The following is a 23,447-nucleotide window of genomic DNA, read 5'->3' as shown; positions in this document are numbered from 1 at the left end:
TCATCGTTTAGGTGAAGCTGCCCTGGTGAACTGCTACATTCATCTACACAACCTATGAACCAACTTCCTGCTCCTCGGTACAGAATGCTCATTCCCTCAACAACTGTGCAGATGACGCGAATCTGTCAGAAATACAGATCATAACCGAAGTCTCTTGACTTCAACTCGCCTCGCCTCTCGGGCCCCACAACTCAGTGTGCCGGTTAGAGTACTCTACAGGACGTACTTCCAGTGTCAATTTTCTGTAGTCTACTCCGACATCCGCTCGGGTGTTTTGCTATCTTCCGGGTCCCCTGCTTTCGATGGGCATTCCCCAGTTCAAACGGCACCTGGAGCCCTACACGCAGAGGGCAGCCATTGAGCCTGGCGACGTTGTCCTCGACGGACCGGCTCTGGCGTATCACGTTCTCGCCCTGTGCTCGAGGGCAACGCGCAAGACCAGCCCGTTTGAGCAGCCATCGTACGAGCTGCTGGGGAAAGTCGCTGTGGCCTGGCTTGAGAAAATCCAGGCATGTGGTCTTTCCGTGTAAGCTAAGCCATGTTATCTGCGGACGGCGGAAACTCCATTGTGGAAATCCAAGCTAATCGCCCTCTCTGTCCAAGTGTGGCAATCTACTTCGACGGTTACCTCCCGGACTCGAAACGGGCCGAGCGGATCCAAAGGCTCATCAAGTCATCACGGGATCTGATAAAGTATCACTCAGCCTTTCTCGCGGGAGTACCCCCGAGTAATCCGCACCACGCAGTCGACGGCGTCGTCGACTTGTTTCCCAACGCTTGGCCAGGAGAAAAGAAGGCGAAGCCGCCGCCACCTCCCTTCCTCGTCCCGGCGGTTATTGATGCTTTGAGAGAATCGCCCAAGTTCGGCCCACGGGTCGAATTGGTCCCCGGGGAAGCCGACGGCTTCTGTGCTGACCATGTTCGGCGCCACGGCGGTACGATACTGACATCAGACTCGGACCTGCTGGTGCATGATCTCGGCGAAGCTGGGGCCGTTGTCTTCTTTGCAGACGTGGACGCCGATCCACAGACAGAAAGACTGATTGCCCCGCAATACCAGTCTAGGACTCTCTGCAGACGGCTATCAATTCAAGCCGAGACTGGACTCCAGCGTATCGCGTTCGAGGTCAGCAGAGACCCTCACTTGACTCTCCAGCAGGCTGTGGAGAGGGCCAAGAAGAGTGGGCCGTCCTCTGCATTCCCGGAGGAGTACTCCGACTTTATCAAGCAATATCATTCCCCGGAGGTGTCACCGAATCTCAAGACAGACTGGGTCGTAGCCTTGGATCCACGGGTATCCGAGATCGTCCTCCGATCTCTCGCAGGATTGGAGATCGCAACTGGCGTTTCAGAACCGGGCTCTCAGGTCGGCAACGGACTCGAAGTCTACCTTCCTTTCCTGCTCGACTGCCCATCACGGACCAGCGCGTGGGAGGCGAGCAAGCCCCTGAGACAGTTGGCTTACGCGCTCTTGCTGTCCAACTACGGCAGCAGCATACCGTCCATATCGGAGATGAGGCGCATGCAATCGATATCTTCGGGGACGCAAGTTGATGTTCCAGGGCCTGCTCAGGTTGACGAACTCGGCAATTCGCTGCTCGCCCTGCTCTCGAAACTCGAGGCGGGTGTGAGCAAAGCTGAGCTTATCTGGCCGCTTCTGTCCATCTATCATGACATCGTCATGACCTTGAACCGTGCAAGGGGCTACCCCCTCAGTCTTGACATTCTGGACCAGGAAGCTAGGGGAACACTGGATGAACGTTCTTGGGAGTTCATCCATTTCCTCGCGCAGACGCAAGCCGTTTGCTACTCGCTGAGGATGCTCCTCCAGATACTTCAATTCTCAGCGCGATCTACTGGAACTCTGTCAGCAACAATGTCGGCGCTTGCCAAACTCCTCTCCCGGCTTCCTTCACTAGCAGACTTCCCTTCGCCAAGAACTTTCGCAGAGACACTCAGAGTGCTGAGGGAGGCAGAGGGTCTCTCATGCCTGCGGAGCCTTTGCGCAGATTACAAAGATATCATCCAGCATATACAGGCTATCGGGAAGCCGAAGAACATTCCAAGGTCCAAGAAAAACAGATCCACGACATCTGCAGAGGTGCAAACAAGATCTCGTTCGACAAATCCATTTGATCTCCTAGCGAGCAGCGGGGAGTAGGCGCCACCTCCGGCAGGATGTGGAGGAAATTGCAGTCAATAAAAGGTTCAAGACCAGAGTCAAACGACAGTACTCATTCCCACCTCCGTGTCCTCTCCATCTGATACCACTGCACGTTGTTGACAGCCCCTGACCCCTTTCCCAAGACCCAGCGAAGAATACCAAGGGTTAGGGTCAAAGCGCATCCCCTGCCCCAGGTCCTTATCGCTAACTTATCTCCCAAAACGACCCCTCCAAAATTTTGAGCGCCCCGCGCTCGGCGCCGAGGGGTGCAATCGGGCCACCGAGCCAACCCCGTCGCTCCATCAGCGCCTCACTGTCCTGCCTGCCCTCGCCGAAACCAACCAACACCTTCAAGTCTCCCCAGACCCATCCAAGAACAAACAGTCCAACAATACCTCCAGGATAAAAAAGGGGAAGTGAAAAAAGGAAAGAAAAAAAATGACGACCTCGACCTCCCCCCTCTCAACAATCGCCTCCCTCCGGCAGACCCTCACGAGCGAGTCGACGCCGCTGCCGGTGCGCTTCCGCGCGCTCTTCTCGCTCAAGCACCTGGCGCGGCAGCACGCGCCGGCGTCGGCGGAGGCGCGCGCGGCCGTCGACGCCATCGCCGCCGGCTTCGCCTCGCCGTCGGCGCTGCTCAAGCACGAGCTGGCCTACTGCCTGGGCCAGACGGGCAACGCGGCCGCGGCCGCGGCGCACCTGACCGCCGTGCTCGAGGACGTGGGCGAGGACGCCATGTGCCGGCACGAGGCGGCCGAGGCGCTCGGGGCGCTGGGCGACCCGGCGAGCCTGCCCGTGCTGAGGCGGTTTCGGGAGCGGGAGGGGGAGGAGGTGGTGGTGCGGGAGACGTGCGAGATCGCGATCGATCGGATTGAGTGGGCGAACGGGGAGGGGAGGAAAGCAGAGAGGTTGAAGCAGAGGTAAGGACTCTTGTTTTTTTCCCCCTTCCCTCATTTCTGGAGAAAGGGAGGGGGTGGTTTTGGGGGGTTCTGATTGCTAACTACTGTGCTAAATGATTGCAGCGACTTCGCCTCGGTCGATCCCGCCCCGCCGATGCCCCAGGGCCAGGAACCGCAGACAGTCGAGGAGCTAGGGAAGGTCCTGATGGATACGAGCCTGCCGCTTTTTAAGAGATACCGGGCCATGTTCGCGCTGCGCGACTTGGCATCGCCGCCCGATCTTCCTACCGCCGTGCCTGCCATCCACGCCCTGGCCAAAGGTTTCGCCGACTCCTCCGCCCTCTTCCGCCACGAGATCGCATTCGTCTTCGGCCAACTAGCCCATCCTGCGTCCATCCCCGCTCTCACTGCGGCCTTGAGCAACACCGAGGAGGCGAGCATGGTCCGGCACGAAGCTGCCGAGGCACTTGGCAGTCTCGGAGACGAGGAGGGCGTCGAGGAAACTCTGAGGAAGTTCCTGCATGACAAGGAAGCGGTCGTCCGCGAGAGTGTCATTGTGGCCCTGGATATGGCCGAGTACGAGAAGAGCAACCAGGCCGAGTATGCGCTAATTCCCGAGGTTGCGGGAACTGCTTAGGTTGAGTTGGGATTCTCTGGCGTTGTGGTCTTTCAGAAGGGTATTAGATCGTCCTGACGGCACCGGGACGCTGCAATAGATCGATGGGTTGGTCGGCTTCGGGAATTTTCGTTTTCTTTGTCTCTTTTCAGCCCGGGGGAATGGATCTTAGTTGTTCATCGTCCATCTGCAGTTTTAAAGTCAGCAAACTTTCAAACACTCAAAATCCCAAGGGTTGCGCACCGTTCACCGCAGTCACAGTTGTAAATGATTGTTGAGCCTTCATCGGCACTCCTTTGCTGCACCTCCGAGTACCGCACACCCCTCTTCCCACACTTAGGGCAGTCGGTATTTGCGTCGATTCGTTCTGTTTGTACCTGGTGCCTCTCGACTGTTTGGACGATTGACAGCTTCTGCCGGAGCGCCGAGGGAAAATCGGATGGCTTCGTCCTCGTTGTCACGGTTCTCCAGGGATGATCTACATCCTCCTGGTCAGCGATGCTCGAAGCCAACCCGGCACCAAACACCAGACCAACCTCTGTTTTCAGCCCCGCAGCAGTCGCAATGGAGTATGTTCTTCTCGCTGCCCTTGGATGGGGGCAGGAGGTTGCCGCAGTCGGTGCAGAAGATCAACGAACCAATTGCCGCCATTTTGTTGCTGTTTGGCTGTGTCACTTGCCAAAGTTACAACGCGAAGTGGAAGATCGAGACGCGGCCTTAGACTGGACGAATTTCTCGGGCAACATGCCCCGCCAAAATTTTGGCGGGGCCTGCAGGCCGGAACAGCAAATCCCACCCCCAGACAAGCCAGTGGGGAGCGCACGGACCATGTAGCAGGCAGCAAGGCACAGGTGCTGAAAGCGGATTGGCTTCTTCTCAGCCCGCCCGCTTGGCAGTGCAAGGCTGCTGTGGATCCTGCGCAGGGGACTGAACTTCAACAACCGTTACGGACATTTTATCGACAGACAGACACTCGCGGACACCTTTCGAGGCCGAGCCTTGTCCCTGGCAAAAGTGGATTTCGGACCTCCAGGGAACAAATCACTGACGCATGGCAGTACCTGAGTGATCCTCTGCCAGCTCGCTTCGAGATTTGGGTGCCGGACAAGGGGTTGAGAGCAGTGGTTGCTGAGGCGTGAACTCCCGTCGAGCACTCTCCCGCCATGTCCTGTCCTCGACCGTCTCGGTGATTCAACCTTTCTTTTCACAATGGCAGATTCTAGGCCGTATGCTCATGATGGCCCGCCGCACGGCATGCCGAATTCGTCCGCTCAAGGCGCGCCACTGCCGGCAGCAGCAGCGATGTTCCCGAGGCCGTTCACTCTCTACGAGGCCCTTCCATTCACGCCCTTCTCGTCGATCGCTCCATTCGACTCGGGTATGCTTCGCAAAACTGTTCCTCTTTATGCAACAACCTCCATATTTGAGAGAAAGCCCCGCAGATTCTGATGCTTTGGGCTTCCAATATCGCAGGTGTCCTTCCATCACCATCAATCGGCTCAGCATCCCCGGCGCCTCCCGTGACCGACCTCATTCCCGGCCTCGACTTCGCTTCGTTGAACCAAGAGGCCTCGGCGCAGGAACCCCCTTCAAGACGCCTGCAACAAGCAGTCAGCCAAGTTCAACATCTGCTAGAGCGTGGAAATATCCCCGAGTTGTATGTCCAAGACCGGTTTCTGCCAAACACCTATGGCTGACACTCTGAAGCCATTTCAAGACTGGTCCAAAGGCCACCGCCAGCTCTTCTACGAAGTTCAAAGGACCCTCGCTTTCCGCGACCCTTTCACCATTATCCAGGATGGTTTGCGATCAGACTGCGCTGCCTTTTCGATACCCGACTCCCGATACGCCTTCGCCGTCCTCCGGAGAGAATCTACCGAATGGCCCAAGCCCCCTAGTCCCGGCGAAGCAGAATCCGCAAGCGGCCCAAAAACCTGCAAAGCTGGCGAAGCCGAAGAAGCAGAGCCCCATCACGCCCAACGATGATCGGCAAACCCATACACCCCCAAAGGCGCGGCTCGAGGTCATCTTGCCGACTAAGAGTCAGCTGGAAGCTGCAGCGGCGCTCAACAAGGTCTCTGTAACTGAGAGCCAGACGAACACACCGGTGACTGTCGCACCGACGGGATCCCACACGTATTCTCTGCAGCCGGCCCCGAATTTGCCAACTCCCAGCCCCGTCGAGGCGGGGCCAGGGCTTGCCTCCGCGACGCAAGCACCCTCGGCTTCCCAGAAGTCCGCCATCGCTATCGAGTTGCCCGGCACGACTACCTTCAACAAGAGCGAATATCAGATCGTCCCTGATGAGCCCGACGAGCCGGTGAACTTGTCAATAAAAAAGCGGAAACGTGACGAACTCGACGGCGATGACATTTACGGAGAGAGCTTGGACATGCGCCAGAGAGCAGATGCGGCTTTGAGTGAGCTGAGACTCTTCCTGCACCACACTTTCCAAGCCGAAGACCACGCTCGAGCGCAACAATCCGGAAATGACGTGGTCATGCTCGTCGGAGACAATGAAGCCACGTTGACGGCCGCCGCCCAATCCAAGGCGCAAACACTCCTTGCGAAGACTATATCGCTGAATTGCTATCGCAAGGTTCCTGTTGATCATCTCCTCCGTCTCCTCCGCCTCTCTGACGGAGCGTTGAGACAAGTCGAGTCATTAGACTTCAAGGTTGACGAGTCATGGGGCGCAGGCGAAGTCGACCAGTGGCTGGAGCAACTCCCCGTTCTCGAAACCGCCATGCGCGCCGCCCGGACGTCGTTGAGGCTGATGTGTGGCGGCCGCGAAGAAAAGCAGCTCTACCCGGAAGATATGATCGAGCAGTGTCTCAACCTCTGCAAGCGGCTCATCGACGGCGTCGTCATTCCAATCGTGGAACTGAGAAGCACTCAAAATACTTCCGAGCTTTTCAGAGCAATCTCGTCAAGCAAGAAGAAAATCGCATCCCTGCTTACAGACTGCCAGAAGCTCTTCTCGCTCATGGCGACTCTGATATCCAAGGTCGACACCTCGGACACCGTCACCAATACACTCGAGTTTGCCGCGTCGCGACTCATCTTCATGGAAACTGCCAACGCTGAGAGAGATTCCGTCATTGACACGCAAAAATTCGACGGGCTCCGTTCCGTCGCGATGGACATGCTGTCCCAGATCTTCCTCCTGAACCCCTCGCAGCGCCAGGGCATCTTTGACGAGATTCTCACCTCCTTAGAGAAACTTCCTCTGGGTAGACGTGCCCGGACGTTCAAGCTGGTCGACGGAAGCAGTATCCAGCCCGTCTCCGCCCTCATCATGCGCCTGGTGCAAACGAGCGCTGGCAGGGTTGATGAGCGGAAGGTGGGAAGTCGGAGAAGCGGCATGCTAACAGATGATGGGGACGAGGTGTCCGGTGATCGCAAGCCTGCCGCTCTAGAGTCATTTACTATCCAGGGCGAGGACCATGCCGCAACGCAACACTCAACCGCGATCCAAGAACTAGACGGTACCGCCACCCCTCTGCTAGATATCGCCAAAGCGAACGCCTCGTACGTCATCAAGTTCATCGTCAACCGCGCCCTCAAATCGACCAAGTCCGGCGACACACCCTACCGCAATCTTCTCGATTTGTTCGTCGAGGACTTCACAACATGCCTAGACAATCCGGATTGGCCGGCCGCTGAGTTGCTGCTCCGGCTGCTTATGGTCATGATGGTCAACCTAGTCGAAAACGATAAGTCCGGCGTTCCCGCAAAGAACATGGCACTGGAGCTATTGGGGATCATGGGTGCTGCAATTTCCAAGCTCCGCGGCCACGTCAGGAAAGTTGCGAGTGCTCTGGATGCGAGGGATGCGGATGAGCTCGGCATGTTCCTTTCTGACCTTGCCGCCTCCGCGCTGGAGCTTAAGTCGCGTCCGGAGCACATGGTGGCTTGGACCGGCCCCTACCGCGCCACTTTAGAATATCTCGAGAGCCGCTTCTCTGAGGATCCACACCTGGCGAGCGCCATCTCCTTCATCGTCTCCGATTGGGGAACAAAAGTGTGCGCCTGCTACGACTCTTTCGAGGACGACTATCGGGAACGGGATCAAGAACTGGGCAGGCTGGCCTACCGGCTGAGAGAGATGATTCGGGATCGCCGGTGGCTGTCCAGCGAGTACTCCTTCAGAGACGTCAGCCCCAGCCAGGCCAAGCTCTCCTATTCCGTCATTCTTCTACGGTCTCAGTTTTGCGAGGCCTTCAGTCCCATCCTGAATATCCTCCTGAATTCGATGGCTAGTGACCAGCCGACAGTCAGGAGTAAGAGTCTGAAGAGCATCAACCAGGTGCTCGAGACCGATCCGTCGATTCTGGATGGCGACTCTGTCGTTGTTCAGCTGATCCTCCGGTGCTCCAACGATTCCTCGACGCAGGTCCGCGATTCAGCGCTGGGTCTTATTGGCAAATGCATCGGCATGCGGCCGGCACTGGAGGAGAAGATGACGGAGACTGTCGTTGACAGATTCTCCGACGCCGGGCCGGGAGTGCGGAAGCGAGCCATGAAGCTGGCGAAGGACATCTACCTCCGAAATGGTAACAAGGCCCTCCGGAGCGCCATCGCCAACGGCCTACTCCATCGCATTCAAGATCCAGAAGAGAGCGTCAGAGATCTGGCCCGCCAACTCATCGAGGAAATCTGGTTCACACCCTTTCAGAGTGGCGAATCTTCGACAGCCTCGCAGATCTCACTTTCAGAACACGTCTCTCTGATGGTGCAGACCGTCAAGCGAGGGAATGTCGCAACCGTGCTAGACAAGGTACTGCAGACTCTTCTTGCCCCCGAGTCTAAGTCGGCGCAGGCCTCCTTGGATGTGTGCACAAGGCTGGTTGCGAGCATGTTCGAGCTTGTCGACAACGTCGATTCCAGTGACCCATCGACTCCTTCCGGCCGGGATATCCTTCAGGTTCTGATGATCTTTGCCAAAGCCGAAGCCAGTCTCTTCACTTTTGAGCAGCTGCGTCTCCTGAAACCCTATATCACGAGCATCGGCAGCAGCGAGGACTTGGCGGTATCGAGGGCGGTCGTGGTCATCTACCGCAGAGTCCTTCCTCGGCTCTCGAGTGCACACGCCCCGTTCCTCGCAGACGTACGCAAGGAGCTGCTGCCCGTTGTGTCCAAAGTCACGCGCGCCCTCCTTGACGACGTCACGGCGTGCCTATGGATTATCAGCACGCTGCTGGAGACCTCGGAACATCTTGCCAGGCTGGTGCTGTCGAGTCTGACAGCTATCCAGAAGCTGCGAGTCTTGAGCCAGAAGGACCCTCTTGACCAGCACAAGATTCGTCAGTTCGACCGATACTCGCTCATTGTGGGCATGGCCGGTAAGCACTGCAATCTCGACAGCCACCTGGAGATGTTCAAGAAGAGCTTCCCGAAGTGGAACGGAGATACTGTCTCAAAGCTCATGGTCGATGTCGTGGTGCCTTTCGCGGGACCCTCACAGCCGCTGGACGTCAGGAGAGCTGCGCTGGACTCGGTTGGGCTCGTCTGCCAGGCGTCGCCCCGCAACTACGTGTCCGCCAACGTCTACACCGCATTCCAACAGGTCTTTGACGACCAGACGCCTGTCTTGGAGACGATGATCTTACGCTCTCTCAAGGAATTTCTCTTCACAGAGGAGAAACGCTCTGAACAAGCCTCTGAGGCGCCTGCTATCAACGGCGCCAAGCCCGAGAAAAAGCGCGAGCTGACCGTGATCGGGGGCACCAACTACGACGACGTGGCGAGCGCCACAACGCATCGGTTTCTGAAGGAGATTACCCGCATTGCCACCTCCACTCAGGACGACCATGCCTTCCTCGCTGTCGAGGTGCTTGCCAGTATCAACCGGCAAGGACTCGTGCACCCCAAGGAGACGGGAGTGACGTTCATCACGCTGGAGACTTCGTCCAACCCGCGGATTTCGGAGCTTGCTTTCCTTGAGCACAAATCTCTCCATACCAAGCATGAGACCGTTCTCGAGCGCGAGTACGTCAAGGCGATCCAGTCGACCTTCGCGTATCAGCGGGACATTGTTAAGGATCCACGCGGCGCTACCACGAATCCCTTCACCCCCAAGCTCCATCTGCTGATGGAGGTGCTCAAGATCAGCAAATCAAAGAACCGCCAGAAGTTCCTCGAGAAATTCTGCGCCCAAGTGGACTTTGACGTCGCGAAGCTCGACATCTCCGAAGAAATCCCGCCGCACGTCCAGTACTCCCGCTTCATCGTGGAGAACCTCGCCTACTTCGAGTACGTCACCGTCGGCGAGCTGCACTGCATCGTGTCCGCCATGGAAAAGCTTGTCACCTCCACCGGCGCCAACGTCGCGCAGGCCATCGAGTCCGAAGTCTTCCAGGTCCGCATGGACGCCATCGAACCTACAGCGCCGCAACCGCCCCCAAAACCTGCAATGGAACCTGCAATCTCCCCCGACGGACAGCCCCAGCCGCCGCAACCCGAAGCCGCCCCAGCCGAGCCAGCCACCACCATCGGGCTTGCCCGCCTGCGCCAGCTCACTGCCGGCTCCATAATCCTCCTCGCGCTCTGGGAAGTCCGCACCTACCTGCGCCGCCTCTACGGCCTGGGCACCACCAACCGCCGCGAGAGCAAGGGCAAGCTGCAGGCCAAAGACCTTAGCAAGCCCCCCGTCAAGGTGCAGGGCATCACAGGCGACAAGGTCTGGGAGGAGATCGGCGCACTCATGACCTCCCTCGCCGACCGTCAGCGCATGATGGCGACGTGCAAGGCGTTGGTGGAGCTGATGAGTGTCGACAAGGAATTCCTTGTGCCGGCGGATGAGGATGACGAGATGGACGTCGACATGGATGAAGAGGGCGGCTTTTTTGAGAGCGGGGACGAGGATCACGCGCTTGAGGGCAGTCCCGCTGCCGGTGGTGGACGCGGCAGGAAGCGCAAGTCGCAGGGTGCTGGCGGTGCTGGCGCGCCGAAGAAGAGGAGGTCGAGCTCGCAGCCGAGGAAGAGGGGCAGGCCGAGAAAGCAGAGCAGTGAGGCGCAGCAACAGCAGCAGGCGCAGGATGCGGACGGTGCGTTCGATGACGAGGAGTGGTTCTGATCTTTCTGCTTTCTTCTTTTTCTTACTTTCTGCGTCGGGGGCATGGCTGCATCTGCGTTTCTACTTGCCTGCGTGCTTTATTATATCTGGTCGCATTACCCGGGCTGGAGTGTCCGGTGGGAAGATGGATGGATGCATGGTCTCTATTTAATATGCTTGGGTGGCTTGGGGATTCGGGAGGCTGGCATTTCACTGCTTCGGAGCAATCCACGGTATACCGCTTCATGCCACCTATCACACTAGTGGTACTGCTATTACTACATCCCTGATTTGCGGTACAGGGCAGGCGTTGCTTCTCTGCTGGTGGCGGTTTACATCTTTTATGGTTTCCCCTTCGCGTGGGAGGGGAGGTGTTACAATTCAAACGGGCGCGAGAGATGGGGCATATAGAGCAAACAGATTATGCACAAGACGGATGGGATGGTTGCGTGTTCGTTTTTGAGGACAAATGGGTGGGCGGTCGGGCGCTTGGCTGGTCGGCGGCCGGAGAGGGGAACGCGGTCACTATCTCTCAGCTACCTTCTCTCCTCACTTTCTCCTCCCCTCCATCCCGGGCTTGATGATGGCTTGCTTTGAGCTAGTAGCTAAAGAGGAATAAACCCCGCACAAACTGGAAGAGAGCCGGTTGGTCCACCTGAGTTCACGACCTGAATCCGACGTGGTGGTGGGGGAAAATATTTAGAAAAGGAAGAAAGGGATGGCGGAAGGCGGACAGGGGAGGGAGGCGGCGGCGTTATATGGGCATATCAGCTTAACGCGACAGACACATTTGCTCTGGGCATGTATCTACGGGGATGTTGCTGCTGTGGCTGGCAAAGGTGAATGAGGCAGTGGGGAGGGAGGGCTTAGATTTATGCAATGGGCAACCATCGTATTTTTGATCTCCAAACCTGGTGTATGCTGCTTGGTGGTGATATCTTGCCTCCCATCAGGTGGGCTGTACGAATTGAGACGGCTGAAGGATAACTGCTGTGTTTCATTCAAGCCTTCATTCATGCATCTCGTTCATGTCAACTAAACTAGTTCGCCGTCGACGATAGGTGTAGGTCTCTCTGTGTTGTGATGCGCGCGGGGAGAGAACTGCTTCTGCTCCCAATCGCAGTCGCCGCAGCTTGCTGCGTGTCGCTGTCTTCTCGAGACATCCGTCCTTCTCTGGCTACTGGGGGGGGGGGGGGTTATTGCGAGCCCCGTTGATTTTCGGCCAAACGTAATGACCGCATTCAGGATGCATCCGGCCATGTCTTAGAATGCCCAGGCCCGGAGACATCGTAACCGTTCTCCTTGTGTCTCTCTTCACCCCTAATCAAGGAGCGTACACCACATCGGCCTTCGCCCTCCCAAACAACCTGCGCAGCCCGCCCGTTTTACTCCCGGAGGGCTTGGGCCTCCCGCCTGCGCCGGCATCCACCGACTTCTTCGGTCTGAGCGGTCCGGCATGCGCGAGCGTGTTCGCGTTCCCGGCTGGAGGGCGCGGGGGGTAGTCCTTTTCTGGTACCATCGGTGGTCTGTCTCCACCCGGTGTAGTCGTCGTCTTTTTTGTTGGTGTTGTTGTCGTCGTCGTTGTTATCGTCCTTGTTGTATTCGTCATTCCTGTCTTCCCGGGCCCAATGAACAGCGGCCGCGGTTGCTCCTCGTTTGCCATGTCCTTCTCCTTTTCTCTTTGTCTTTCTCTCAACCCCAGGTCCCTCCGCGGCAAACTCTGCTTTTGCTGCGTATACTCGCGTTGCCGTCGTTCGCGCTCGCTCTCGCCCGTTTCGAAGACCAGCTGCTCCTGGTCTTGCACCTGTTTCCTGCACTCGTCCACCTTCTCGAACAACGGCTTTTGCTGCTGCTGCTGCTGCTGCTGCTGCTGCTGCTCCCGTTGCCGATCCCGGTCATTGCCCTCCAAAGCCAACTGCCGCTCCGGGCGTCGTGCCTGCTCCCGGTCGCCGTTCTCGAAAATCAGCTGCTGGTGGACGTACTGCGCAAGGTGCTGTTTCTGCTCTCGTGTCGGCATTGGCCGGCCTGGGTGCGCTTGGGATTGATACTGGGATTGGTACCGGTGTTGGTAATTCTGTTGATCCTGTTGCTGGCGGTGTAAAGATGGCGGCTGCGGGTATCCCGCGGCAGAGTCCGGTTCGGAGACGCTCCCTCTATCAGACGGCTCATGTGACCAGTCTCGCACTTCGTCGCCATTGACCACGACGTACCAGCGTATCTCTTCCCCGCGCTGCAGCTGATCGCGGAGCTCCTCGAACCAGCCCGGCTGTTCCGCGGGGGCGTTCCTAGACGGGATAGAAATGGCCGGGCGGGCGCTCTGGAGCTGCTGCTGCTCGTACCGGGCGATCTCGTCGACGATGGAGCACGACAGGTCGATGCGCGCTGCGTAGTCGGCCACGTAGGCGTAGGGCCGCGACACGGCGGTCAGGTCACGCGGGTCGTACTCCTCGAGCAGCTTGATGGCGGACCAGGCTTGGGCGCTGAAGTCATCTTCCGAAACGACACTGCTGGCATCGTCGCTGGTGGGCAGGGACGGTGGCGGCTGCTGCTGCCGCTTTGCGCGGCTCAAACTGCGGCTTTGGGCGGTGCTCTGGCTTTGCGAGCGGCCGCGACCACGACCGCGGCTGCGACTGCGATCCCTGGGTGCGTCGTTGGCGTAGCCGAGGGCGCGATGGGTATCGTCGCCGCCGTCGACGTCTCGCGCTGGGGCATGCCGGCCCCTCTTCGGGGAGCAGTAAGGGAGGAACTCGAAGACGTCGTAGAAGGACTGGAGTATGCACCGGGCGCTCTTGGCGGGTATGATCCACTCCGGGGAGGCGTCGTCGAGGTCCTGCAATATCACGTAGACTCGGATGCTGCGCCGCTGCCAGCGGAAGCCGTGGCAGAGGTAGGTCGGCATGGCGGCATGGCGGCCCTGGAGGCGAGTTATTCCAGATGCTGCCGGGCACTTGAGCAACGGGGTCCGCCGGTCAGGATCCCATCTGACAGATTCAGCTTCTGGGTTGCGGTGGCATTACGTGGGACGTGTGATTGTGGCTATGCGCCGGCTTCCTTGGTTGCGGAAGCAGCGGGAGAAGCACGGGTCGAAGCGGCGCAGGGGGACGGACGGCAATGCGCGCCTTTATCCACGTGTATGTATGTAAGGTACCTTATGTATGTGCCACGTGGGCGGAGGAGTACTGTGTACTGTGGTATGTGTGTAGAACCATGCATGCTACCGAGTAGTAAGGTAGGTAGTCGATCTTCCCCATCATGGAACCGAGTTCTATGCGCTGCGCTCACGGACGCCCAAACAGGGATTGTCGCAGACATCAAGCAGGGGGGGTGAAGCGGGGGAAGGAGGCTTGCAACTGCATGCGACGCCGAGCCAAACCGTTGCTCACCGCCGGGCACAGCTGGGCAGCTTGGCATGCATTGCTGTGGGACGATTGGCAGTCCGTGCTGTGTGCCTCCTCGCTGACGGAGTGTATCACCAGCCCACTTTAGGGTGTAAGTGGCGCCCTGTATGCACGGAGGGAAAGTTCACTGCTTGGCGGTTATGCTTGGCTGCTTGGGCGGGGTCGCCGTGCTGGTCTTCCAATTTAGGTGTGTGGGCGGGGAACGGTCATGGCGGCAGAGATGCGGTTGGCTGCACAGCCGGGCGCCAGGACGTGAAACTTCCAGGTTCCTTTCTTCCCAGCGGCTACAAGTACCTACCTAGGTAAGGTAGTTTAAACTATCGGGACTGCTGCGCTGCACCGACACCTCATCGCACTTGGATTTGTGTCGTCCCAAGGCTGCTGGAGCCTGGCCTCAAATCGCTTCCGTCCTTGCATCATCGGATCTTGGGGCACTTGCCAAGCATGCACGGCTGGCAGCCAGCCCCGGCTTCTGGAAATCTTCAATCCTATCCAGCGAACATCTTCATGCCCATGTAAGGTGGGCAACTTAGTAAGATAGTGAAGAGATCCAGAACTTGGGATGTTTGGGCAGTTTGGCCTCGCAGGGCTGCACTTCTAAGTTTAGTTAAGTGGAGAAGCTAATGCGCAGGTAGCGGAGGACAAATGCCGGGAACCGCTCGGGGTTCCGTGTGCCTAACTTACCCTCCCGGGCCTGAAGTTCCAAAAACACGGATTCTCCTGAATCGATGAAAAATCACCGAATATTGAACCTTGACTTGGAATTGGTGCTGGGAATTCGAAACGCACCTAAATATCTGCCAAGGTAATCTCATGCCAGGTGTTACTTCGCAAAGAATGAACCCCCGACTCTGCAAGGTATCGAGGAAGGAGAGTTCCCATGCTCAAGATTTGAGATCATCTCGGGCTGAGAGACCGCTTGCGCTTCCCCGAGCATCGCAGACCGCCAAGCACTTCCATGAGCTGTACCACAGTACCACAGTACCACAGTACGCTAGTTAATCACCGTCCGTGAGAACGCTCATTTTCACGTAAACGTTCCAGGCAGATTCTGGCAAATAGCGTGCCCAAGATAGAGATGTCTGACGAGAGCATGCGCACAGCTGAGTTTGTTCCAAGCCATCGCCCTGCGAGAGCTGCGCCTGACCGGCTTGATGATTGGCTCAACTGCGATGGCTCAACTGCGATTTCCGACCCCTGTCGCCGTCGCTCCGAGGCTCGTTTGGATTCCAGGGTGGGCAGCTGCGCCGTCAGCCTCAAACTCTGTGCCACGGACCGTTGGGATCGCCTTCTTCTGCCGTTCCCTGCCCTCAGGCTGTCGCTGCTGCTCTTGCCTTCGGTCTGCTCCTTCATTGTCGCACATGTAAAATTTGCGTACGATGGCCGCCGAGGTAAGAGACGACAATTGCTGTGGTAAAAGTTAACCGGAGCCCGATGCTGACTGACAGCTTGAGCAGTTCCACTCAGGCTTGGAGCCGACGCGGCAGGACTTCCCGGAAGTGAGGCCAGAACAGCCAGGGTACAGCTACCAACAGCCCTACCAGCGGCAGTACCAACAGCACCAACCGCAGGAACAACCATATTACCAGCAGGCCTACGATCCAGCCGCCGCGGTCCCCAAGCCGGAGCAGCTCTCGGCTACGCCCGCCCCGCCATCGACCTATGGCGGCACCACGGCAGCCTTGCAGCTCGCGACCGAGCCGGAGTCGTCCAAGTCCGTCCTGACCTGGTCGATATGCGGATGTAGCCTGCTCGTCTTCACCCTCTCGTGCATCATCGCCCTGCTCTCGGCCGCCGTGATCGGGCTGGCGGCCGCGACCGGCGTCGAGGCGCAGCGCGCAACCAGCGCTGCGTCGAGCCTCGCTGACCTGAGAGCAGCTGCAACAGCCGCGGCAGCCGCGGCAAGCGCCAGCAGCACCGCCGCCAGCGTCATCGACGACGGCTGCTCCAAAGACCCAGGCTCCGTCGACAACACGGTGTACACCGCCTTCTCCCGTAAGTCAGAATCAAATCCCCCGCCTCCGCACCGGGGCGGGCGCGCACCCACCCGAAACAAGCCCTCCCCCATCCCCCCAAAGAGAAAAGAAAAATCGAGGTCCAGCTGAATATATTAACTGCACAAAAACCGCAAGTCCTCGGCGCCCTACGCTTCACGCGCTACTGCAACAAGGACGCGCCGCACCCGCCGATCCTCTCGCTCTTCACGGCCGACTTCGACACGTGCATGGACGCCTGCGCGGCCTACACCAAGTACGTGGCGCCGGCTCTCTCGTCGTCCGGCAAGGGGGCCAACGGCAACGGCAACGGCAACGGCAGCGCGGCGGCCGACGCGACCTGCGCCGCCGTCAGCTTCATCCCCGCCTGGACCGACAAGGCCACGGCCCGCGCCGGCGGCGCCCCCGGCAACTGCTACCTCAAGGCCGGCCCGCAGAACGCGAGCGCGCTGACCACGCCCAACATCGGCGTCGACTGCCACGCCGCCGTCTTGACGCCCGCTGCGTGATTGAGGTCGGGGTGGTAGAGAGAGTTAACTGGTGCCGAGCTGATCACAGCGAGAAGGCCGGGGGCGTTAAGGGTGAGCGGGAGGAGGAGGAGGAGGAGGGGAATGGGGGTTTTTGTTGAGGGAAATGCCGGGTGTGAAGAGTTGAAGAGTTCGCCTGGGCTGGGGGAGACCGGTGACGAGTGACGACGGAGTTTGTGGCTTTTAGGGGTTGCTTAATGGTCGGTTAGTGTATTTATTCTTATTCCGTACCAGCTGTGTGGTCCTTACACAGTATAGTATATGGCTCTGGGGGAAGGATTCAAAGCCTGGTCAAGGGGCCAGATAACTACCCGAGGGCCAAAGGAAAAGTGGGTATTTTCGCAGCCCTCTCTTCTTCCAGAAGAGAGGGGTACAAAATTGCCGGACACCCCAAAAAAACCGGACACCTCCGCACCCATTTTTGTATATAATCGCGTCCTAGCACAAGGTATCGCAATTCGCAACCGTATCAATTCGACCACCTTGCAAATGCGTAGGATAGCTCAAAAAGCTTAAAAACGCAATAAAATTCGATCTAGATCAAATTGAAATATACTTATGTAATATATAGCTGGCTTATATGCCTTGACTACGCGCCCCGACTACTCCCCTGACTACGCGCCTCTAACTACTACCTACTTACTGTAAGGCGGCTAAACCTATAGATACTAGCTCGCTATTGCTATCTAAGCGTATCTATATACGTGGCGAACTATCACGATCCTCCCTGGCCATAGATTCTTGGTGTTGAGCTTCTTACGCTGTGTACCTCCTCGCCTTACGTGCCTGCTACTTCGCAATAAGCCTATTGATCCTATTATAGGCCGGTTAGCAAGTGCCTTCGCCATTGTAAGTGCTTCTATATAGTAGAGGCGAATTAGTATCATCGTCGACATCATCGTTAGCATTATCGTCGTTAGATTGTATCTAGGAGAGGCTATCATCTTCGTTGGTAAGTAGCTCCTATTTATCGCCCACCTAGATACTACGTTACGTTGGCTCTAGCTCTAGTACTAGGAAATCGTATAGCGGTCGCTCTAGCCTATAGGTATCTGGTTCTTCGCCTATTATATTGATAAAGAAGAAGGGCTTAGATAGAGGATCTTCGCTATACTATATATTGAAGATTGAACGGTCGTTAAGATCAAAAGGTATAATGTCGTTGGTCTAGCTAATCTTTTTAAGGAATTCTTCGAAGGTTGCTATCTATAGGTAGTTATTACCTATAACCTTGTTACTTAGTATCTTTTTCTACTCTATCTACTCCTTCTTAAGCTCCTTTTCCCTAGTATATACAATGTTCTTTACTGCTTTATAAGATTCCTATAACGTGTTGGCCTTGTAGCGTTCTATAGACAAGCGCACGATGTTCTATTCAACTACCTTAAGGAGAGAAAAGGAGAAGTACAAGCTATGGTTCTTGCGTATAGAGTTTTCAAGGGCTCGTGTACAGGGGGCTTAGGCCGATGTTATTCTAGGCGCGAGGTTATTCTAGGCGTGAGGCGGGTCCGCCTTAGGCCTGTGGTGGGCCTATTATAGGACCGCTATAGATCCTAGGCGTAGCCCTATATACCTAGCCTAGGTATAGCCCAGTCTATAATATACCCCCCCCTTCCTGGATAGGGAGCTAGTTTAGGATATATATGGTATAGCGCTAGGCGCGGATCTAGCGTAGCGTAGGGTCAATTATAGCGAACGCCAGTGTCCAACCCGGTATTTAGGTGGCTTAGCGCTACTGTCTATAATCCTACTGCCTAGCCATAGGTTGTTTATTTACCTTGCTTTTATAGGACGCTGATTGGCCCCTTCCTCGCCCTATGCTCTCTTCTATAGTAGCTGTATCGCGTAAGGCGTACCCGCTGATTAGGTGCGATAGACCCCCTACCCGTTGCTAATAAAACCCCTCCCTTTATACGAACTCGCTCTCTATATTCTTTTCTTGTTTCTAGCGCGTATATTCCTCGTTTATTGCGCTTTTATCCTATATATATCTTCCGTTCTTTACGTTTTTTTTCTTGCCTCTTGCTTACTTCGTTGAACGTTTACTTTATACGTTGTTAGCCTCTTCTTATATAAGCTATATAGTCGTCTAGCGTCTACGCTCCTATTGTATTAGCCTTATCGTCGTTATTATACGTTTGACTACTTTACCAACTATATCCGCTATATTTCTATTTTACATCTAACTTATCCTATAATCCTTCCTCTTTATATTCGCTTAGTCCCCTAGCCGCCTCCTCTATATATATAGCTTATATATATTCTATCTATTCGCTTTGCCCTCTATAGTAGCTTCCTATTTCCTTTACGATTCTAATATGTTCCTAAGACTTATTTGCTATAATGTCGATAGTAGTCGCTTCTCTCGGAGATAGTAGCGAAGGATATTGTCCTAGAGGGGACGACAACTAAGATTATAATGTACGTTACCCTATATTAGGCCTACTCTAGCTTTAGACTAGAAGCTAATAACGTCTTAGATAAAACTATAATAACTATAACAACTCCTTTTATTATACTATTGGTAGCTATATTGTAAAAGGAGATTCTAATAATAAGGATAACGCCTTCCTAAAGGAGGAAGGAGATATCTATCTTAATTATATTGAGTAGCTTCTTTATAGTAACTTAGTAGATTATATTTGGGGCTAGGGAGAAAGCTATTTGGAATATACTAAAGCCTATACTAAGTGCTATTAGAATCTAGTACTCTAGACGACGAACGCCTCTTTATATATTAATCTAAAACACTTAGTTAAGTTTTATATTGACAACTAAGCTATCGTTAAATCTACTTAGAAGAAGACTAAGACTAAGCTAGCCTATTATACTATCTTAATACTATAATTTAGTACTTTTGTATATAGCTTCTATAATATAATTAGTATAGCCCTATAACATTGGTCTTTAGTATACTCTACCTTTATACTTAATATACTTCTAGCCCCCCCTTCATCTCCTTCGACCCTAGGCTAGTGAGGAGCCCTAGTTCTATACTAGGCTCCTTAGGACAACCTCGCTATATAGTATTATAGCCATCTAGTTAAGTATATAGTGTAATATTTTGATTCCTCCTAGTAAGAGAATCGGTGTATTATAGAGGCTATTTACACTATAGCGTAGTCTTAGGCAACTATTCTAAAGATAAATTTACGCCTTATAGACTATATTATTATACTTACTACCCCCTCGCCTATCTATACCCCTTGGAGGTCCTACCTTCGCCACTCTCCCTATATACGTTCCCTCGCCTATAATCTATACTATAGTCAATGCCCTTCTTCCCTAGTAGAGGACGTACTATACGCCTATTAAGCGTATATATAGCCCCTACCTTGGACCCTTTACATCGCTACTCTACCTCCTTATACGTCTACTCCGCCTATATACCTATTCGAAGATAAGGAAGAGATTACCGACGTAGGTCCTATTATAGACCCTAAATAAGTAACGTCGCTAATATATCTTATTGTTTTTTTGTATATAGTTCCGTTCTATCTAAGTTTAGGAGAATAACTAGACTTAGGTATATCGTAGTTTTCCTATACCTATATAGTTGTATTTGTCTAAGTAGCTAGTCTTTATAGGGTAGTTGTTACGGACCGGGCTGTACCCGGGCTGGGTATGTGGGGCTGCGCCCAGGATCCGTAGCGGCCCCGGGACGGACCCGTGGCGGGCCCGCCTCGCGCCTGGAATAACGTCGGTCCGAACCCACTTCGCGAGCCCCTGAAAAACTCTGTGCGTAGGGACTGTAGCCTGTACTTCTCCTTTTTTCTTCCTTAAGGTAGTTGAATAGAACATTGTACGCTTATCTGTAGACGCTATAAGGCTAGTACATTACAGTTCAACTACCTTCAGGCAGATGGAGTAGCTATTGCTTCTAGGCGTAGACGAGAGCAGTACGCCGAGCGTTTCGACGTTGGTACTAAGTGGACCGGACATTACTATAAACAACCTAGGCGTCCTATAGGTCCTGGACCTAGATTAGGTCCACGAACACTTCCAGCTCTTGTAGGAGACGATCGTACAACAGAACGTAACTATTAAGGAACTTCGTACAACCTAGATTGCCATAGCTCAGACTATGAACGCCCCTACAGTAGCCAACGCCCTAGCTTCGACGACTAACGCCACGGCTCTAGCAGCTCCCTAGACGTAGTGGAAGCGCCTCCCTATAGGACAACCCTTCAACGACAAAAAGGAGCTCTTTACCGCCTAGAAGGCTATAATAGTGTATATCCTAGTAGTGGACCAGGACTTTATCGAGGGCCCCTACGACTAGTAGGTGTTCATTTAGGGGAACCTTAGCCAGGGAGTCTAGGCCAAGGTCGTAGCCTTCTACGAGTTAGGAGGACCTAGCTACAACTATAACCTAGGAGCGTTTCTCGAGTATCTCTCGACAATCTACGTAGACCTCTATAAGTAGGTTATAGCTTTAACAGAGCTAGATATATTCCACTAAGGAGACAACGAGCCGTTCTCCTCCTTCATTGTTCACTTTAAGGCGAAGCTATCGAAGGCTAGAGGACTCAATTAGAACGACGAAATACAACTTATTAGACTACAACGATACCTCTTCCTAAAGTTAAAGTATATCGTAGTAGGACGAGGGGTCCTATAGAACGACTACGCTATAGCTATCGCGAAGTACCGTAAGATTGCTATCGACCTAGAGGCCCTCTACCTAGAGGAACGACATTAGTAGTCCTAGGGTAAGCGACCTAGGCCCAACGTAGACGCGGAGAAGGATATAGATAGAGATATACCGATAACCGAGATCAATATAATCTACATTGCCCTAGCCTAGAGGGGAGCCAATAGGGGTCGTAGAGGAAAGTAGTAGCGGAATAGAGGAAAACGAAGTATAAATGCGCTATAGGCGAAGTAGATAAGTGACAAAGTATATATAGTACGCCAATAGGCCAAAGCCTATATCCGTTGTAGGCGCTAGGGCTACTTCGTAGCTACCTATCCCTTCGCTTTGGCTAAGAGACTAGCTCTTTAAGTCGATATTAACAAGTTGGAGGCTAAGGAGTAGGTAGAGGAGGACTCCCCCTCTAAGGAGGAGGAGGGAAAAGAGTAGCCCCTATACAAAGTCTTATATAGGGGCCGAAAGGACCTAGCTATTTATAGAATAAGTTTATAGAGATTAGAGAGAGAATAGATAAGCCCCCCTTTCTTATCCCTATTTTCCTAAACTCCTTTGGTTTTATAAATATATAAATGGATAGTAGGTACTAGAGCTATAGAGCTATTAACAAGAGAGTATATCAGAGGTTAGGGATTAAGTAGGTAAACCTATCGACTCTCTATACCCTAGGTGTTATAGTTAAGGGGGTATAAATTACAAAGAAAATTATATATATCGCCTACGTTACAATGGACATCGATAGGTAGATTAGTACTGCTATATTCTATATAGTCCTAGGGCTAGTCTACGACATTATATTGGGGCTTCTCTAAATGAACTACTATAGGATTGTGCTAGACTTAGCTAATAGGGTCCTTACCGTCAATTCGCAAAGTAGCCTATAGATATGTAAATGCTCCTTATAGTGGAAAGAAACTAATACCACCTTAGTTATAGGTATAGTATTCGTAGGTATAGCCCGTAGGGTATAAAGGAAGAAGTCTAAAGGGGTACAAAATACGTTCCTTGTTACTAATATTCGTAAGATGACCTTATACTAGGAGCGGCCGTCTCCTAGCCTAATACCGACCTAGACCCGAAGGTCGCCCTGCTAAAGGAGCTATATAACTTCGTCGACCTCTTCGACAAAGAGAAGGCGAACGGCCTACCCCCTTATCGAAGGAAGGCCGACTATTATATCCGTCTTAAGACGAGCCTAGACGGAAAACCTCCTAAGCTCCTATAGAGACCCCTATACAATATACTAAGGGACTACCTCCTAGAGATTTGGAAGTAGGTCGTAGACCTATTGGATAAGGGATAGATCTAGGTAAACTCCTTATCGGTAGCCGCCCTAGTCCTTTTTATAAAGAAGCTAGGAGGAGGATAGAGGTTCTATATAGACTACTAAGCCCTAAATAAAATCACTAAGCAGGACTAGTACCTGCTCCCCTTAATTAAGGAGACTCTTTAGTCCCTAGCTGGGGCCAAATAGCTTACGAAGCTAGACGTTAGAGCCGCGTTCCACCGTATCTAAATAGCTAAAGGGGACAAGCACCTTATAGCGTTTTGTACAAGGTTCGGACTATTTAAGTAGCTAGTCTACCCCTTTAGGCTCGTAGATACTCCTACGACGTTCCAAAGATATATCAACAATACCCTCGGTCTAACGCTAGGAGATTATATAACGGTATATCTTAATAACGTCTTAGTATACTTGAGCGAGAGTTGAAAGGACTATATAAGAAAGGTATATAAGGTCCTCCAAAGACTAAGGAACGTAGGCCTCAACCTAGACCTTAAGAAATGCGTATTCGCAATAAAGGAAGTCAAGTATCTAGGGTATATCGTAGAGGCAAGGGTCTATATCTATCCTAACCCTAAGAAGATCAAGGCTATCCGCGAGTAGGAGGCGCCCTACAAGGTCTAAGGAATACAGAGCTTCCTAGGATTCGCTAATTTCTATCGCAACTTTATCCCCAACTTCTTCGAAAAGGCGGCCCCACTAATACGCCTCACCTATAAGAATGTCCTATTCCGCTAGGGCAAAGAGGAATAGGAAGCCTTCGATATACTTAAGGCCACGTTTATATCAGAGCCGATCCTCGCCTAGTAGGACCCCGAAAGGAAGACGGTCGTAGAAGCAAACTGTTCTAGTATAG

At 53.9% G+C, this 23,447-nt stretch overlaps 6 protein-coding genes across 6 annotated transcripts; 4 read left to right on the top strand and 2 right to left on the bottom strand.

Moving 5' to 3' along the window:
* The first annotated feature begins 197 nt into the window (after positions 1-197).
* THITE_2115571 (uncharacterized protein) lies at positions 198-2,378 on the top strand. The gene is made up of 2 exons (XM_003653246.1): positions 198-526; positions 604-2,378. The coding sequence occupies exons 1-2, from the start codon at positions 303-305 to the stop codon at positions 2,159-2,161; spliced, it is 1,782 nt and encodes a 593-aa protein (XP_003653294.1). The 5' UTR covers positions 198-302; the 3' UTR covers positions 2,162-2,378.
* Position 2,379: 1 nt separating this feature from the next.
* Positions 2,380-3,909, top strand: THITE_2115568 (uncharacterized protein). The gene is made up of 2 exons (XM_003653245.1): positions 2,380-3,084; positions 3,187-3,909. The coding sequence occupies exons 1-2, from the start codon at positions 2,603-2,605 to the stop codon at positions 3,698-3,700; spliced, it is 996 nt and encodes a 331-aa protein (XP_003653293.1). The 5' UTR covers positions 2,380-2,602; the 3' UTR covers positions 3,701-3,909.
* A 12-nt stretch (positions 3,910-3,921) lies between these two features.
* Positions 3,922-4,330, bottom strand: THITE_2017867 (uncharacterized protein; the record flags this gene model as incomplete). The annotated part of the gene is made up of 2 exons (XM_003653244.1): positions 3,922-4,157; positions 4,216-4,330. Coding segments are annotated over 2 exons (351 nt in total), but the record flags the coding sequence as incomplete, so codon positions are not given.
* Positions 4,331-5,222: 892 nt separating this feature from the next.
* THITE_66393 (uncharacterized protein) lies at positions 5,223-11,389 on the top strand. The gene is made up of 2 exons (XM_003653243.1): positions 5,223-5,336; positions 5,387-11,389. Exon 2 carries the CDS (start codon positions 5,478-5,480, stop codon positions 10,755-10,757), a length of 5,280 nt encoding a protein of 1,759 aa, XP_003653291.1. The 5' UTR covers positions 5,223-5,336; positions 5,387-5,477; the 3' UTR covers positions 10,758-11,389.
* A 518-nt stretch (positions 11,390-11,907) lies between these two features.
* Positions 11,908-14,018, bottom strand: THITE_2115564 (uncharacterized protein). Its single transcript, XM_003653242.1, has one exon. It carries the CDS (start codon positions 13,633-13,635, stop codon positions 12,061-12,063), a length of 1,575 nt encoding a protein of 524 aa, XP_003653290.1. The 5' UTR covers positions 13,636-14,018; the 3' UTR covers positions 11,908-12,060.
* Positions 14,019-14,681: 663 nt separating this feature from the next.
* Positions 14,682-16,998, top strand: THITE_2115561 (uncharacterized protein). The gene is made up of 5 exons (XM_003653241.1): positions 14,682-15,123; positions 15,238-15,525; positions 15,592-15,653; positions 15,727-16,129; positions 16,267-16,998. The coding sequence occupies exons 1-5, from the start codon at positions 15,093-15,095 to the stop codon at positions 16,635-16,637; spliced, it is 1,155 nt and encodes a 384-aa protein (XP_003653289.1). The 5' UTR covers positions 14,682-15,092; the 3' UTR covers positions 16,638-16,998.
* The last annotated feature ends 6,449 nt before the right edge of the window (positions 16,999-23,447 follow it).

Source organism: Thermothielavioides terrestris, chromosome 2 (genome assembly GCF_000226115.1).
Source record: "Thermothielavioides terrestris NRRL 8126 chromosome 2, complete sequence".
In the NCBI taxonomy this organism is placed as follows: domain Eukaryota; kingdom Fungi; phylum Ascomycota; class Sordariomycetes; order Sordariales; family Chaetomiaceae; genus Thermothielavioides; species Thermothielavioides terrestris.
Note: the sequence above shows the minus strand (reverse complement) of the source record. Positions and strands in the feature narration are given on the sequence as shown.